The sequence below is a fragment of the Halichoerus grypus genome, chromosome 3, assembly GCF_964656455.1.
Source record: "Halichoerus grypus chromosome 3, mHalGry1.hap1.1, whole genome shotgun sequence".
Lineage (NCBI taxonomy): Eukaryota > Metazoa > Chordata > Mammalia > Carnivora > Phocidae > Halichoerus > Halichoerus grypus.
The window spans coordinates 54,720,776-54,739,684 of record NC_135714.1 but is presented as its reverse complement, the minus strand read 5'-3'; the positions used below and the strand labels follow the sequence as shown (position 1 = coordinate 54,739,684).

General features: G+C 36.2%; 1 protein-coding gene across 1 annotated transcript in view; it reads left to right on the top strand.

The window, feature by feature from the left end:
- LOC118546340 (transmembrane protease serine 11E-like) overlaps positions 1-17,894 on the top strand; it is a 54,344-nt gene extending 36,450 nt beyond the window's left edge. Inside the window, exons 7-10 of the mRNA XM_036109046.2 lie at positions 587-764; positions 1,702-1,961; positions 2,547-2,689; positions 14,228-17,894. Of these exons, the coding sequence (XP_035964939.1) occupies positions 587-764; positions 1,702-1,961; positions 2,547-2,689; positions 14,228-14,389 (743 nt within the window). The 3' untranslated portion in view covers positions 14,390-17,894. The remainder of the gene's footprint in view (positions 1-586; positions 765-1,701; positions 1,962-2,546; positions 2,690-14,227) is intronic.
- The last annotated feature ends 1,015 nt before the right edge of the window (positions 17,895-18,909 follow it).

Below are 18,909 nucleotides of genomic sequence, written 5' to 3'. Positions count from 1 at the left end.
GGAACATAAGGAATAGCATGGAGGACATTAGAAGGAAGGGAAAAATGAAGGGGGGGAATCGGAGGGGGAGACAAACCATGAAAGACTATGGACTCTGAGAAACAAACTGAGGGTTGTAGATGGGGAGGGGGGTGGGGCGATGGGTTAGCCTGGTGATGGGTATTAAGGAGGGCACGTACTGCATGGAGCACTGGGTGTTATACCAAAACGATGAATTGTGGATCACTACATCAAAAATTAATGATGTAATGTATGGTGACTAACATAACATAATAAAATTAAATTAAATTTAAAAAATAATGGTGAAGATGACAATGATAATGGAAATATCAAAAGAGCCATAACTAATCCAGTTTGGGGGCAGAGCAATTGTTAGAGAAGGCATCCTAGAGGAGGTAATGATTGACTTCAATCTTACAAGATGAATAGTTGTTAAATTAGTGAACCGCTATAGTTGAAGGAAAAGTAAGAACAAGAGAAAATATTTGATACTATTGGAGCACAAAGTTCAAAGGAACTTTGAGATAGTGACACAATTTGATACTTAAAAGCAACTGTTAGGTAAGGCATCATTTCTCTTTGGCAGGCTGTGGGACACGAAGGAGTAAAACTACAAGTCAGAGTGTCAGGATCATCGGTGGGACACAGGTAGAAGAGGGTGAATGGCCGTGGCAAGCTAGTCTGCAGTGGGATGGAATCCATCGCTGTGGAGCAACTTTAATTAATAGCACATGGCTTGTGAGTGCTGCTCACTGCTTTAGAACGTAAGTCCTGAATGACTGGCTTGTGAATGACTGGCTTGTGAATGACTTGTAAGCAAAGTGCATTGGGGCTTGGCAGGAAGGAAATACCTCATGAAGTTGGAAAGAGATGAGTTTAATATAAAGATAAAATATACATCACAAAGAGTGGGACACTCATAAACCTTAATAAGAGGTTTAATAGCCTGGAAATGGAAATGGCATCAAACTACATGGAGATAAATTATCCATTGATAAATAAATAATAATTTGTCAAAGGAAGCAGGAGTTTTAAAGAAGTTTTAAAGTCATTTTTTGACTTTCAGTTTGATGTCAAAGAGCCATATCTCTCTGCTGTCTATCTATCAGAGATGGGGATAGGGGATGGAAGGTTTGATCTCAGTGGGGAAATTTCACATGGCAAGAAAGAATTAAGTATGAAGAAATTTGGTAGTAACAAATTCAGCTGAGTAACTTGACTAGTTGTATTCCAAAGAATAGAGACCTTTCAACCCAATGCAAAATGACTATGTATACAGGATAGTAATGTTTAGTTATATTTAAGTGTAGCTTTTTCAGTTTTCAGAGAAATGTGTATGTTTGTGGGTAGGGAACATGGTGCATAGAATACATTTAGTCCTTTCATTCTGTATAAAATATGCTTTCCACATGTCTCTTGGAATCACTGATTCCTAGAAATGTCAAAAAGCCCTAGGATCTGGGGTGAGCAATTTAGATGCAGTGTGGCATGTATCTCCTAAAAAACATGCCACTGTGGTTTTTTTACCTGATGTTACTCCCGAGCCTGATTCTCAGATTAGAAAGAGTTTGTTTCTTTATATAGAAATTGTCTTTTTAAAAAGAAAACTTATATTGACACCAGCAGCCTAAATCGTTTAATATAAGTCATTACATTGGTAGTATGGTAAAGTGAAATTTATTCTTCGTACTTTTTCCTCAGGTATAAGGACCCAGACAGATGGACCGTTTCCTTTGGAGTAACAATAAAGCCTCCAAAGATGAAACAAGGCCTTCGAAGGATATTTGTCCATGAAAAATATAAGTACCCATCACATGACTATGATATTTCAGTTGCAGAGCTTTCTAGCCCTGTTCCCTACACAAATGCAGTACATAGGATTTGTCTCCCTGATGCATCCCATGAGTTCCACCCAGGCAGTGAGATGTTTGTGACAGGATTTGGAGCACTGCAAAATGATGGTGAGCATCTGAAGAGAAATCAAACCATAGTAACCCAATTTGGTATTCTAAGGCATTTAAAGAATGGAATGTCATTATGCCAAAATATGTTGGTGGGTTGGTCATATGGACCTGGGCAAGTCAGACACTATTTGTGAACTAGGTCATTTAGAAGACACATACATTTCTTCATTGCTTTAGTTTACTATCAAGTGCCTCCCTACTATTGTAGTAATGGTGCTTGGTAAGGGTCTGAAATAGTAAATATGGCTGAACTTTTTACTAGGGAATTAACCACAGAAGAGATTGGGGATCATTAATATACTCAATTGTGAAGATGCGAGAATCATAAGGTCACCATTCTCCCTACTGAAATTACATTCTAACTTTTGCCGTGGGATGGAAATCACGGAAACAACTTGAGATTCTCTAATAGGTACCTACCTTTTCATTTAAAGTAGTTAGGAAATTTTTTTCCCCAAAATATGACTGTACCTGAAAAAAAGACATATCCTATATTGCCATCTCATCCAATAATTATGATTTTCTTGAGGTTTATAGAGTATATGTATATATACAAATATAAAGACTATTCTCTCCCTTTAGGTGGTAGTCAAAATCATCTTTGGCAAGTACAAGTGGATCTCATAGACACTCAAACCTGTAACGAACCCCAATCTTACAATGGTGCCATAACTCCTAGAATGTTATGTGCTGGCTCCTTGAAAGGAAAAAGAGATGCGTGCCAGGTACGTGGTTTGACCTGTTAGTATGCTGCAGAATTTTTTGCTCACTTTTTATTTTGAAATCATTATAGATTTATAGAAAGTTTACAGAGGAGTCTCACATATTCTTCACCTCATTTTCCCCAAACATTACATCTCACATTCCCATAGTACAATATAAAAGTTAAGAAATTCACATTGGTGCAATGTGTGCTTCTAGTCAATGGCATTTTGTTACATGTGCAGATTTGTGTAACCATCACTGCAATTGAGAACTATTCCATCACCACAAAGATCTCCTTCATAGTAACACCTACTTCTCTATCACTTTCTTTTTTTTCTTAAGTTTTTATTTAAATTCCAGTTAGTTAACATACAGTGTAATATTAGTTGCCAGTGTACAATACAGTGATTCAACAATTCCATACAACACCCGGTGCTCATCACAACAAGTGTACTCCTTAATCTCCATCACCTATTTCACCCATCCCCCCACCCACTCCCCTCTGGTAACCATCAGTTTGTTCTTTATAGTTAAAAGTCTGTTTCTTGGTTTGCCTCCCTTTCTTTTTTTTTCCCTTTGCTTTTTTTGTTTCTTCAATTCTGCATATGAGGAAATCATATGGTATTTGTCTTTCTCTGACTGACTTATTTCACTTAGCATAATACTCTCTAGCTCCATCGATGTCATTGCAAATGGCAGATTTTGTTCTCTTTTGTGGCTGAGTAATAGTCTATTATATATATACTACATCTTCTTTATCTATTCACCAGTCAGTGGACATTTGGGCTGTTTCCATGATTTGGCTATTGTAGATAATGCTGCTATAACATTGGGGTTCATGTATCCCTTTGAATTAGTATTTTTGTATTCTTTGGGTAAATACCTCATAGTGCAATTGCTGGATCATAGGGTAGTTCTATTTTTTAACATTTTGAGGAACCTCCCTACCGTCTTCCAGAGTGGCTGCACAAGCTTGCATTCCCACCAACAGAGTAGGAGGGTTCTCCTTTCTCCACATCCTTGCCAGCACCTGTTGTTTCTTGTATTGTTGATTTTACTCATTCAGACAGGTGTGAGGTGATATCTCACTGTGGTTTTGACATACGTTTCCCTGATGATGAGTGATGTTGAGCATCTTTTCATATGTCTGTTGGCCGCCTGTATGTCTTCTTTGGGAAAATGTCCATTCATGTCCTCTGCACATTTTTAAATTGGATTATTCATTTTTTGGGTCTTGAGTTTTATAAGTTCTTTATATATTTTGGATACTAATCCCTTATCAGATATGTCATTTGCAAAAAACTTCTTCCATTCTGTAGGTTGCCTTGTGGTTTTGTTGATTGTTTCCTTCGTTGTGCAGAAGCTTTTTATTGTTGAATAATTGATGAAGTCCCAATAGTTTATTTTTGCTTTTGTTTTCCTTGCCTCTAGAGACATATCTAGAAAGCAGTTGCTATGGCTGATGTCAACCCTGTATCACTCTTCCATTACTAACACCTGCCAATCATGAATCTGTTTTCCATCTCTACAATTTTGTAATTTTGAGTGTTATATAAATAGAATCATACTTATGTAGCTTTTTAAAGAATTCCATTTTGATTTATCTATTAGTATTTTTGACTAGGCTATCTCTGTGGAAAAATTTTTGTGGTTCCTCTAAGTTGTATATACATAACTTATCACAATCTACTGGTGTTGAGATTTTACTAGTTCAGATGGAGCATAGAATAGAAAACTTACCTCCCCTTAAGCCTCTTTACCTTCCCCCATTTATAATGATAATATTGATGTAAATTTTAATATTTCCTCTACATCACATTGAGAACCACATTAGATAACCTTTTTGCTTCAAGTTCCAAACATAACTTAGAAACTCAAGAGTAGAAGGGAATTTTTATTTATTTATTTATTTATTTATTTATTTATTTATTTATTTATTTATAATTTTGTTCTTTATTCCTTCCTGGTTTTCTAAGATATTTTTTATCATTCCTTTTCTGTTTTAGAAACTTCCTTTAGCCTTTTTTTTTTTAGTGTAGATCTGCTGATGACAAATTCCCTCAGATTTTCTGTGTGCAAAATTCTTTATTTCTTACTCATTCCTGAAGCATAATTTTGTCAGATGTAGAATTTGGGATTGACAGTTCTTTTCTTTCATCATTTAGATCATGGCTTCTGTGATTTCTGGTGAGAAATGTGCTATTACTAGAATTGTTTTTTCCCTATAGATGAGCTGCCCTTTCTGTATTGTTGTGTTCAAGATTTTTCTTTGTCTTTAGTTATCAGAAGTTTGATTATGTGTCTTGGCATGGATTTCTTTGGGTTATCCTGTTTGGGGTTTACTCAGCTTTTTTACTTACTTTTTATTTAATTTTTAAAAATTTTTATCAATAAATAAAATATCTTTACTCAGCTTTTTGGATGTGCAGATTTATGTCCATTGACAAATTTGGGAAATTTTCAGCCATTATTTCTTTGAATGCTTTCCCAGCCCCACTTTCTTTTTTGTATCCTTCTGGGAGTCAAATAATAGGAATGTTAGTTCTTTTGTCACAGACTCAGAGGTCCCTGAGCTTTTGTTTATTTTTCTCCCCCTTCCTGATTCTATTGCTCAGACTGGATAATTTCTTTTTTTTTTTTTTTTTAAGATTTATTTATTTATTTATTTGACAGAGAGAGAGAGACAGTGAGAGAGGGAACACAGGCAGGGGGAGTAGGGAAGGGAGAAGCTGGCTTCCCGTGGAGCAGGGAGCCTGATGCAGGGCTTGATCTTAGGACCCTGGGATCATGACCTGAGCGGAAGACAGACGCTTAACGACTGAGCCACTCAGGCGCCCCCAGACTGGATAATTTCTATCATTCTATCTTCAAGATCACTGATTCTCTTTTCTGTCATCTTTGTCCTATTGAGCCCATCCAATCAGTTTTTTGATTATTGCATTTTTCAGTCTAATATATTCATTTGATCTTTCTGTATATCTGCTATTTCTTTGCTGAAACGTCTTGTTTTTTAATTTGTTTCAAGCATAGTGGTAATTGCTCATTAAGACATTTTTGTCATGGCTGCTTTAAAATTTTTTCAGAAAATACCAATATCTGTATCATCTCAGTGTCAGTATCTGTTGATTGTCTTTTCTCATTCAAGTTGAGATTTTCCTAGTTCTTTGTATGATAAGTGATTTCCAGGTATATCTTGAACATTTTGAGTATTATAAGACTCTGGATCTTATTTAAATTCTTCTGTTTTAGCATGCTTCCTCTGACATAACACTGGATGGAGTAGGTAGATCCTATCTCATTTCCTACTCATCCTCCTTTAACACCCAGGTAGGGGAGAAGAGCTTTGTTACTGCTGGATGGAGGTGGAATTTTAGGCTCTGTATTAAGCTTCCTCTGATATCACTCTGGCTGGGAGAACCTTGTTACTGTTCCCTTTGTGGCCTCCACAGACATCATGGGGTAGTGGCCTCATTACTGTTGGCAGTGGGGAAAGCCCTGACTTTCCACTAGGTCTCCTCTGACATCACCCTAACTGAATGAGAGAGGTAGGCCTCATTTCCCCTGAGTTGTAATCTATGCTTCCCAGCTGGTCCCCATAAGAAAGAGAGAGAAGAGTTTCATTATCATCTGGCAGAAATGAAAGTCTGGTTTCCAACTCAGCCTTCTCTGGTTGGGGAGTGGGCCTTCTTATAGCCTGGTAGAGATAGAAGTCTAGGCTCCCTACTTTGCCTTTGCTGATGGGGGTTGGGATGGGGCCACAGTTTTTTCTGTGTTTGGCTGGAGTAGAGCAGATATTATCTAAAAGTTTTTTGTTCTCCATAGTTTGCCCCCTTTTCGTTTCTTTGACTGGAGAGAGAAAGCTTTTCTTGAGGCTTCTTTTTCATCTGTATCTGTTGGCAGGTTGCTAGATTGACATTTTTTTAAGCTCTATGTTCCGGATAAGTGGAGGAAAAAAGTAAATTCAGGGAGCTCACTGTGTGTCATTCCTTGAGTCCTAAGGTTCCTAGCTTTCCTGGCTTCTTCTATCTACCTTTCAGAATTTTTTATATTTATTTCTAAAGTCCGGTTTTTAAAAAATTAATTAATTATTATCTTTTAAATTTAGTTTGGGTAAAAAAAATAAGTAATTCTATTTTATCTTGGTCCAGAGCATAGACATCATTTTGAACCCTGCTTTTGCTTTCCAGTATATAGGCTAGCACCGTCAACGTGACTTTGCCCGCTATGACAGCTATAACCTCTACGTCTTCATCCACATTGCTGATAGAATCAAAGCCAATACTGATTCCTTGGGTACACCTGTAAATACTCCTATAATTTTAATTTCATGATTTGACAGATCTTATGTTTAATGTGCACTCCTCTAAGCTTCAAATTGGTTTTGAAATTACATGTTATTCTGTATGTTTTCCAATCTAGGTCCATACAGTGGTATATCATTCATTTCTAAGAATTTTTTTTCAGTTTTTCATGTTTTTTCTCTCTCACATACACACTGCACCTGTTTTTGTTTGTTTGTTTGTTTGTTGTTGTTGTTTTGCTTTCATTGGTTTTCTTCACTTAATCCATGACCAACTTCACCATTGTCCATTCCCAACTTTCACCTCTGGGTCAGTCAATTCAGCATTGTTCAATCTGCTATATTAAACTCTTTCACCCAGTTGACCTGTCTCCACACTCCTGGCAAACACTCAAGATTAGACTTAACTCATTGTGTTTCTTTGTCTCCTCTGAGGCCTTGATTATTCCTGGAGGAAGACATGGAAGAATATAGATTGGTCCCATTACAAAATTCTACAGAAAATTCAAAGTTGATCCTGTGAATAAAATATTAGAATAAAACCAATTTAATACAAGAGTCACTTGAAAATATACACATAATCTTCATTATTTGCAGATACTGTACTTATGAATTCACCTATTTGCTAAAATTTGTTTGTGAACCCCAAATCAATCATCAAGGCACTTTTGTGATCATTCATGAACACATGCAGAGTGGCAAAAAATTTGAGTCACCCAATGCGCATGTTCCCACCTGAGGTCAGAAAAGGAGATGGACTGCCTTCTTGTTTCAGCTTTCACACCATAAACTTGTGTCCCTTTTTTGGTCTATTTAATGCCACATTTTCCTCATTTTTGTGCTTTTGTTGGTGGCTTTGCTGTTTAAAATAGTCCCCAAGTGTAGTGCCGAAGTAAAGTACAAGAAGGCAGCGATGTGCCTTATTGAGAAAATATGTGTGTTAGGTAAACATCATTCAGGCATGAGTTACAGGGCTATTGGCTATGAGTTCAACATTGATGAATTAATAATATATCTTAAATAATGTGTCTTTAAACAGAAACATACATAAAATATGGTTATGTGTTGATCAGTTGATGAAAATATGACCAGAGACTCATGGAAATCAAACCCTTTATTTCCCCCAGGAGGCAATGATTCAGTATTCACTAATTCTGGGTTTGTGGCAACTTCATAAAAAACAACTGCTGTGAATAGAAAGAATCAATTATATTTTATTTGGCTTCTTGACAGTCATAGAATCATAGTTTAGATATTCTAGATCTTCTGTTGTCTTAATCTCCTTCATCACATTTGCCTCTAACTTTACTAAAACTTGTGATTTTGCATTTGTGATCATCATTTATGATCTCCATTCAAATATCTCAGCTTCTATTTATGGCAACTTCCTTCCTAAAAGTCTGAGAGGAGTGCACATTAAACATACAGCTATATGCCTCTTTAGTATTCTAAATTTTTTATTACAGAAAATTTCAACTGTATGCATAAGTAGAGAGAGCTGTATAATGAACCCCGATGTACTCATAACCTAGCTTCAACAATTATCAACTCATCACTTTATCCTTATATATCTTAACACAATCCTCTCAACTCTTCCTTCCCCACCCTATTTTTTCAGATCTTTTTTGAAGTAAATCCCAGATGTCATATAATTTCATCTGCAAATGTGTCCCTTACTGTCCAATGCCACTTCTATGATGGCATTAGATGTGAATGTTCCTTATACATTTGGGGAATTAAAGAGAAGGAACTAAATTTAACTCTGATTACAAAACCATGCTTTCCTATCTCTGGAAACCATTTTTTTCCTCTCTCTGGTACCAGTTTTTTTTCCCATTTTATGTCTAGTGTCCACAATTTTTGACACTTGACCAGTTCCATATATTTTAAAGATCTCAAAAATCACCAGTAACATCATATGCAAAAATCTTTCCTTGGATCTCCTACTCTTTCTCACCTCAGTGCCATTTGGCTATTTCCTCTTTCTTAAAATATGATTCTTCTTTGGGTTCTATGATCCTGAAATATGCTGATTTCCCCCCCTCTTTCTCCCATCACTCATTTCTGGTTCCTTGTTTTGGTTTCTTTTTCTACCCCCCTCTCTAAGACTCATTATCCATCAAGACTCAGATCTTAGGTGAAATTTTTCTCTCTTCTCTATATACTCACTGAAAGAAACTATCTTTTCTCTGAACTCAGCTGTCTCTTTAATGACTTCCAAAACTACATAATCAGAATTAAACTCTTGCCCAATTCAGTCTCACATTTCCACCTACTCCAAAACCATTTTCATTTATAAGTTTTAATGTTCAGTATAAGACTAAAATCTGTGTATGTGCCATCTCAAACTCAACAGGCACTATGACACGTTATAGGCATCCTTTGAAGATATTGTGGGTTCCATTCCAGACTACCACAATAAATCGAGTCAAATGAATTTTTTGGTTTCTCAGTATATATAAAAGTTATGTTTACACTAGACTATAGTCTATTAAGTATGCAATAACATTGTTTAAAATAACCAATGCACATACCATAATTTAAAAGTACTTTATTGCTAAAAGTTGCTAATCATCATCTGAACTTTCAGTGAGTTGTAATCTTTTTGCTTCTGGAGGACATTGCCTCAGTGTTGATGGCTGCTGACTGATCAGGGTGGTGGATGTTCAAGGTTGGGGTGGCTGAGTTAATTTCTCAAAATAAGACAATAATGAAGTTTGCCACATAGATAGATTTTCCTTTCAGGAATGATTTCTCTATAGCATGCGATGCTGTTTGATAGCATTTTATCCACAATAGAACTTATTTCAAATTGGAGTCAGTCATCTCAAACTCTGCCACTGCCTTACCAACTAAGTTTATATAATATTCTAAAACCTTTTTTGTAATTTCAACAATCTTCACAAAATCTTCACTGGGAGTAGATCCCATCTCAAGAAACCACTTTCTTTGTTCATCCATAAGAGGCAATTCCTTGTCCATTCAAGTTTTATCATGAGATTGTAGCAATTCAGTCCCATCTTCAGGCTCCACTTTTGCTATTTGCACCATATCTGCAGTGACTTCATCCACTGAAGTCTCAAACACCAAAGTCATCTGTAAGGGTTGAAATCAACTTCTTCCAAATTCCATTTAATGTTGAGATTTTGACCTCTTCCCATGAATCATAAATGTTCTTAAAGGCATCTAGAATGGTGATTTCTTTCCTGAAGATTTTCAATTTACTTTGCCCAGATTCATCAGAGGAATCACTCTCCATGCAGCAATAGCCTTACAAAATGTATTTCTTAAATAATAAGACTTGAAAATCAAAATTACTCCTTGACCCATATGTTAGCAGGCATGAAAACAACATTAACCTTTCTGTACATCTCTATCAGAGCTCTTGGAGAACCAGATGTACTGACAATGAGCAGTAATATTTTGAAAGAAATTATTTTTTCTGAGCAGTTGTTCTTGACAGTAGACTTAGAAATATTTTGTAAAGCATGTTGTAAACAGATGTGCTGTCATCCGGGCCTTGTTGTTCTATTTCTAGAACACAAGAAGAGTAGATCTATCATAATTCTTAAGGTTCCTAGGATTTTTCAGAATGGTATGTGAGCATTGGCTTCAACTTAAAGTCACCAGCTGCATAAGTCCCTAACAAGAGAGTCAGCCTGTTCTTGAAGCTTTGAAGCCAAGCATTGACTTCTCCTCTTTCGCTATGAAAGTCTTAGATAGGATCTTCTTCCAATAAAAAGCTGTTTCATCTACATTGAAAATCTGTTGTGGGGTACCTGGGTGGCTCAGTTGGTTAAGGGTCTGCCTTTGGCTCAGGTCATGATCCAAGAGTCCTGAGATAGAGCCCCACATCGGGCTCTCTGCTCAGCAGGGAGCAGGGAGCCTGCTTCTCCTTTTCCTTCTCCCTCTGCTGCTCCCCCTGCCTGTGCTCCCTCAGGGTTTTTCTCTGTCAAATAAATAAATGAAAATCTTTAAAAAAAAAAAAAAGAAAATCTGTTGTTTAGTGAAGCCATCTTCATGAATTATCTTAGCTACATCTTCTGGATAACTTGGTGCAACTTCTACATCGGCAGCTGCCTTGTCACCTTGCACTTTGGTGTTATGGTTACAACTCCTTTCCTTAAACCTCATGAACCAATCTCTGTCAGCTTCGACCTTTCCTTCTGCAGCTTCCCGAGCTCTTGCAGCTTTCACAGAATTGAAGAGAGTTAGAGCCTTGCTCTGGATTAGGTTTTGGCTTAAGGAAATGTTGTGACTTATTTCTTCTATCCAGACCACTAAAACTCTCTCCATATCAAAAGTAAGTCTGTTTGGTTTCTTATCATTCATGTATTCACTGGAGTGGCCATTTTAATTTCCTTCAAGAACTTTTCCTTTGCGTTAGTAACTTGGATGTTTGACTCAAGAGGCCTAGCTTTCAGCCTATCTCAGCTTTTGACATGCTTCCTCATTAAGCTTAATTATTTTTAGCTTTTGGTTTAGAGTGAGAAACACACAACTTTCCTTTCACTTGAACATTTAGAGGCCACTGTAGAGTTATTAATTGGCTTAATTTCAATATTGTTGTGTTTTTGGGAGTAGGGAGGCCTGAAGAGAGGAAGAGAGATGGGGGAATGTCTGGTTGGTGGAGCAGTCAGAACACACACATTTATTAAGTTTCCCCTCTTATATGGGCACAGTTCATAGCACCCCAAAACAATTACAATAGTAATATCAAAGATCATTGATCACAGATCACCATAGTAAATATAATAATGATGAAAAAGTTAGAAATATTGCAAGAATTACTGAACTGTGACACAGGGACACAAAATGGAAAAATGGCACCAATAGAGTTGCTCGACAAAGGATTGCCACAACCTTCTATTTGTAAAAAATACAGTATCTGTAAAGTGCAATAAAGAAAGCATAATAAAGTGAGGTATGCCTATATCTGTTTTTCCATTTTCAAGTTTCTCCTTTATGTTACTGGATTTCATTATTGTTGAAGTTTTCTTTTACTTTTAGATCTTCTTCACATATAATCAATTAAGTCTTAGGAGATATTTTTCCCCTTTACCATGTTTTTCAAATGTATCTCTGTCCCCATTCTTTCTGTTTAACACCCTAGTCTATTCCTTCATTACTTCATATCTTAACCACTAAATTTGCTTCCTGGTTTGGCTTCTAGTTTCAAAAGTTTCTGTTATGATATGTACATTCTTGATTAAACTTCCTGTTTCTCACTAAACCACTCACTAAAAAGAACAGGATTTATGGAAAAATAGGGCTAGAGACAGACCAACAGAGCCCTCAAAGGCTCTGCAACTTTGTACCCAGAGAATTAACAACAGCAGCAAAATTGTATCTTGAAAAGTAACTTGGAGAGTGTGGGCAGGCAGAATGCCCAGGGTGGCGGGTGGCTGGTGGCTGGCTTAGGGTTTGTTAAAAACGCACAGGAACGACAGAGTGGAAGTACCAGCTTGCTGAGATTTTGCTGGGGCTGAGACAATGAACATGAAAGGGTAACCCTGAGCAGAGGAGAAAGTGCAACCTGCCAGGATCCATGAATGGAGTGAGGCTGTGGTGTGCTTCTCTGGCAGGGGAAGTCCAGGGCACAGGCACTTTTTAAATACTTTCTTTAAGTAGAACCCCAAAGCTCCCTATTCAGTGGGGAGTCTGCTCCTCCCTCTCTCTCTGCCCCTCCCCCAGCTTGTGCTCTCTCTCACTCACTCTCTCAAATAAGTAAATAAAATCTTAAAAAAAAAAAGTGGAGCCCCAAAAACCTCTGCCTGTGCAACAGCTCAGTTGAGAGCTTTTTCCTCTTCTTCTGAAGATTATAATTCTACTCTCATTATTCTGGCTTCCCTGCCGAAGACAAAACACATATAAACCACCACAATTTCTAGCTTATACTGATATAACTCCCCCATTCACCCATCATGTGTAAGCTAACTAGTTTTAGCAGGACAGACTATCTTTTGATACTTGTTGGTGGACATCACCTGATGCACCTTGTAAGGTTGTTAAGTACACTGCTTTTTTCCTTAATTACGTTATTTTCAGACTCATTTGCACCTTTCTATTAGATTTAAATTTTGTGATCTCTGGAATCGTCTATTTCTTCATCCTGATCCGCTCTGCTTTCATATAGCCTTGGGCTTCAATTATCAAAATGATTTATTTGTATGCTACCTGAGGGCAAGGCCCATGTATTTACATCTTCTGACATCTCCTACGACTTTGAGGGTATAGGTAAACACTTATTGTTAATTGATTTAAAAATTACAGACACATTATTACAAATTCAGTTACTATTAGTATTACTTAATATTTTTACATGAACAAAAGAAAATGCACAAGGAAGTTAATATAATGCAGGGGAAGAAATCTGGGCTTCTGAGTTAGATTGCTCTGGATTCAAATTCATTTCTGCCCCTGAATAGCATGTACCATCAGGCAAATTACTTAATTTCTGTGAGTTTTGGTTTCCTTATTGCTAAAATGGAGAAAATGAAACTTCACTCCACATTTTGTTGCCAGAATTACACGAGTTAATGAGATAACATGTAATTAAGAGCTCCATAGAGTGCTGAACACTTAATGGGTGGTCAATATTAGAGACCCCAGGATTTTGAGGAAAAATCAGCCTGTACCTTGTTTTTATGGCCTGTATAAAGAAACAGCTCTTTAGAGTTAACAAGGCTTAAATAATTGGAATTTCTGATTTTAAATATGTATTTACTAAGTTCTGATTTATGGCAGGCTCCATGCTAAGCACTTTATACTTACTGTCTTACATAATCTTCAAAATTATCACTGGAGGTAGGTATTATTAAGAGCATTAAATATGTAAATTAAAGGTCTTAGCCCGCTGGAAGAGCCAGACTTGAGATTTAAGCCCAGGTGTCTGACTCCGTCTGACTCTAGTGTCTGTGCTTTTTATCAGCAATAGACTTGTCACCATTCTTTTGGGAGCAATGTCACACTGATAAGGAATATGAGGAATTATCTTCTCAGATATACCAGATAAGAGTATTGTTATCCAAAGACATGGTGCCTTTAATTTCAGCGTACTGACCTATAAATGTAAGCCAGTACTCTACGTAGTGGACCTTCTCCCTTATGTGAATTCCTGACATGGGGAATTGCTTCTGCATTTGAGAACACTGAAAACTTTTGAATACTACCCCTTTCATTAAACTCGTTAGAAAAATAAAGAATACTGCTGTAATGAACTGAATTATTAATTACTAATCTCTCCCTTCTCCTGTAGGGTGACTCCGGAGGACCACTGGTTAGTCCAGATGCTAGAGATATCTGGTATCTTGCTGGAATAGTGAGCTGGGGAGATGAATGTGCACAACCTAATAAGCCCGGTGTTTACACTAGAGTGACTGCTTTCCGGGACTGGATCCGTTCCAAAACTGGTGTCTAAGAGAGAAAACCCTAGTAGAATGGAGCACATTTTTGTGTATGGGCCATTCTCAGAGATACAGAATCACAGAAGAAGTCTTGCAGGTCCCTCGGATCTGACCCATCTAACTAAACTGTCTGCTTGATGCATATATTTCCTTCCTAACTCTGCTCCACACTGAGCATCCTGCTTCTGCAGATAGATTCTGTCCCACTTTGCATTCATTTGTTTTCTAGAAGTTTTGTCATCAAAATTTTGGCTTGTTGACATAAATTTCTTATGCATATCTACAATTTGAAGTGATTCCTTCTTTCATTTCCCCAGTTTCTCTCTTCTTAGTAAATCTCCACTTTCAAGGTGCAGGACAGAGTGAAAGGAAATGTAAAAAGGAAAGAACTACATTTTTATGTACAGAGTATTAGGAGGTTTTTTTTTCCTTAATGGAATAAGGAAAATGATCACATTCATTATGACAGGTCAAGCAAACTGACCTCAGAACACCAAATACTTAACGATGGAGAAAGAATGGGAATTAAGGAAATGCACAGAAACCAAGATATAGTTTTATTTTCATTTCTAGCTAACAACTACAGAGATAAGTGTGGGGATGATTCTGTTTTCCTGTGGCCTACAATAATTACACAAACTCTATATAATGTACTTGTTCTAAGTTAAAGCAAATAATATTTATTCAATATTGCACTGTTGAAGATATCAATATATAATAATAAAAATATCATCCATTTGCTTGCTATTATGATAGTTCATGAAGAAGGGGACGATGGGAAAATAATATTACTCAATATATTGCAAATTCTTTTAAAATCTGAGGCCATGAAAATTCATTTGAGAACAACCAGGATACCTTATGTGTTAAGATTTTTTGTTGTTGTTGGATAGAAGAGAGTGAAGAGAGAATTAGTCCAAACTATTGAATGAAATAGGATTATCACCAAGTGCTTCTGTATTTGTGTTTAAAGCTTTTTCAAATACAAAGCCTTGAAGGGAATAAGGTCCAGGTGTTGTGTATTTATAGTCATGCAAATGGAGGCCAGACCTCCATTCTGAGATATGGGCACATCTTTGCCTGCTACTGCATTTCTGGCCCATGCTTGGACCCCTGCCCTATTAGACTTATTTGGGCTTAGATGGGAAGATATCATAGGAATTTATCCTGGAAGCTGCCTCCCTGCTATGTCTCGTGTAGCACTGAATTGCTAACTGCTTGCAGACAAAACTGAAGAGTAAAAGCCAAATATCAATCACTTTCATAATTTTAGTTTTGGTGAATAACTACTGAGCAGTTAGAGACACAGCATGCAAGTGATTTAGGCCATTATGAAGTTAGTTATAACTCATGCCAGTACATATGTTAACGTGGTGAGATTTCACTAAATTTTTCCATTACCCTTGCCTCCTCATCCAAGTTCTCTATTGGACCATAACCACTTTGAAAACCAACATTAGTAGGAAAAATCTGACTTTTACTAACCCAAATAATATTGGCATATGAACTGGTAAGATTTAGGTGCTTGGCTAAAATAAAATGGAAACTGACATGAATTTACAGTGTGAAATATTTTGCATAGATTATTTTTGTTTCATTTAATAGATATTTTGAAAAAAACAAAATTGAAGCAAGTGGTGAATTTTAAACAAAGTTTTAAGTACATTTCAAACGAAATCACTCAGTGTTCCATTCCAAATGGATTCCCTTGTTTCAGTACATTCTGCAGTTGGGCCTCTAGGTGGCACCTGTAAGCTGTAGGAAGATCTAGGGAAACTGATGTCCGGATCTTCAAGTAATAAAAAACGTAGTAGAAATTCTGTATTAGGGTCTTATAAAACCAACAGAATACAATTCCTCTTTCTGAAGTCACTTAAAAATGAATACATATAAATTGACATCATGATTAATATTTTCCAGATTTCTGGAGGTAATTTTCCAAACTAAATATTTATAACATGTGATGTGAGTAATTTCTTCTGCAAATAAACTTGAAGAGATTTAAATTAAGGAGAAATTTTAGAAGTTTAATTTGACAATGGCATCATAGTCCTCAGAGAAATATTTTTGATACTCTCTTTTACAAAAAAATTGAGAAACAGAGGTTGAGTCACAGTGAAAATATGGGAACAGTTCAAACTTTACGTGCACAGAGAAATAGATAATACAGTATATCATACTTTTAAATTATTTCTTTTGAAAGATAACATGTAAAGAGTTTCAGCATTCTTGAACATGTCTATTTTAACTATCTCATTGGAGAAAGCTAAGAAGTCATGACAGGAATAATATTAATTGTACAAGAGATAGGGAGTTCCTTCTATATCTTTTATCCCTCTTCCCAGAGTATCTAGTAAAGTGCTTTATGTGTGATTGGCTTTCAGTAAGAATTGTTTTATTTTTTATTTTGCAGAAAACATAGCTTTATTATTGTTTACCCATTGATTTTAAGAAGCAATCCAGATTTTATATTAACTGTGTGACTTAAGCCAGCTAATTAAACACTCTAAGCCTCAATATACTCACAAGACAGGGATAATGATATTTACCTCGAATGATTGATTGTAGGGATTAAAATGATATACTGTTTGAAAGTGCTTAGCACAGTTCTTAGAACATAGTAGGTGCTCAAAAAATGGTAGCTATTATAACTATTGTAATTAAACTATGATCTTGTTTTAAACAATTGGTACTTGATCATAATAGTTTGAATAAATATTTTTGAAATGAAGAGATAATTAGACTAACAGAATGGGCTGGTTTCTTGTTTAATGATGACTCCTCCTGGAAGGCTTCCATGACTCCCTTAAGTGGATATAACATCCTCTTTTCTGAAATTCCTTACCATCTAAAAAAAAAAAAACAAACTTAAAAAAATTTTTTTCAGAAAATCATAGATTTACATACAGTTGTAAAATATAATACAGAGAGGTCCTGTGTATCCTTTACCTAGTTTCTCACAATGGTAAACATCTTACTTAGTTATAGTATAATATAACAACCAGGAAGTTGACATTGAGATAATCCTTCATTCTATCAATTTTATTCAGATTTCACTGGTTTTAAAAACATGCAATTATATGTGTATATGTGTATTTAATTCTATGTAATTTTATCATGTGTGGACTTGTGTAACTACCACCACAGACAAGATACAGCATAGTTTGATCTCAAGGATCTCTCAAGCTACCCACAGCCACCTGGTTTCCTCCCTATCCCTGTCCTCAGTCTCTAACTCCTGGTACCACTAATCTGTTCCGTATCTTTATAATTTTGTCTATTCAAGAATGGTATATAAATGGAATCATACAGTATGAAACCTTTAGAGGTTAGCTTTTTCACTCAACATAATTTCATTGACATCAATCCAAGTCATGTGTCTCAGTGGTTCATTCTTTTATTGCTGAGTAATATTCTATGGTAGGGATGTACCACAATTTGTTTAACCATTCACTCACTGAAGGGCATTTGAGTTGTGTACAATTTTTACTATCATGAATAAAGCTACTATGACATTTGTGTGTTGGTGTGTAGGTTTTTTTGTGAACCTTCATTCCTCTGGGATTAATAGCTGAGAGTGCATTAATGGTCATTTGGTAAGCACATGTTTAGTTTTTTAAGAAACTACCAAATTCTTTGCAACTGGCTTCTTAACATTTTTTTAATCTCTCTGTACATACACTCTCTCCCCATGGCTTTTAGATATGTATGAATAGATCTGATTTCAACAACTAGTCCCCTGAGGTAGGGACCATAATCAAGCCATTTTTATAACCTTCACAGTTCATAGGAAAGTATATAATTTATGGTGTATACTCAATAAAGATTTATTAAATAAAGAATGAAGGTAGTAATAAAATTAAGCAAACATAGAAATACATGAGACATTTTTAAAAAGGAATTACTTTGAGTAGAAAAAAAAACAGCAGTATTGGGGCACCTGGGTGGCTCAGTCAGTTGAGCATCTGCCTTCGGCTCAGGTCATGGTGCCGGAGTTCTGGGATCGAACCCCACATTGGGCTCCCTGCTCAGTGGGGAGTCTACTTCTCCCTCTGTCTTTCACCCTGCTCCTGCTCTCTGGCTCTCACTCTCTCAAATAAATAAATAAAATCTTTAAAAAAAATAACAGTATTGCCTTCATGAATGTATTCTGCCATAATTTTTATAATTCTGGGCTTTAACACAGTACCTCCAAGTGTCTCATATTGCTTGATAAATAATCTTGCTCTCCACACTTTCCCACGTGGTACACAATCAAGTACAGATGAAAAGACATGGATTATATGATGATCCTATCCTTGTGCCTGTTTATTTCCTGGTACATAATGTCTTTATGGTTTCCTGACACAGCTGTATCAATTTCTATGCTGTACTTGTGGAATGGATTTCAGTATAAGGATATACTTCATAAATATTGGTTGGTCTCAATTTTAATAACCATGACTATCATTTTTTTGTCCTGATAAAGTTTTTAGTGTACAACTCTCAAGGTGGAGTGGAAGACAGAGGCCTGTGACATGCAATTAGGAGATGT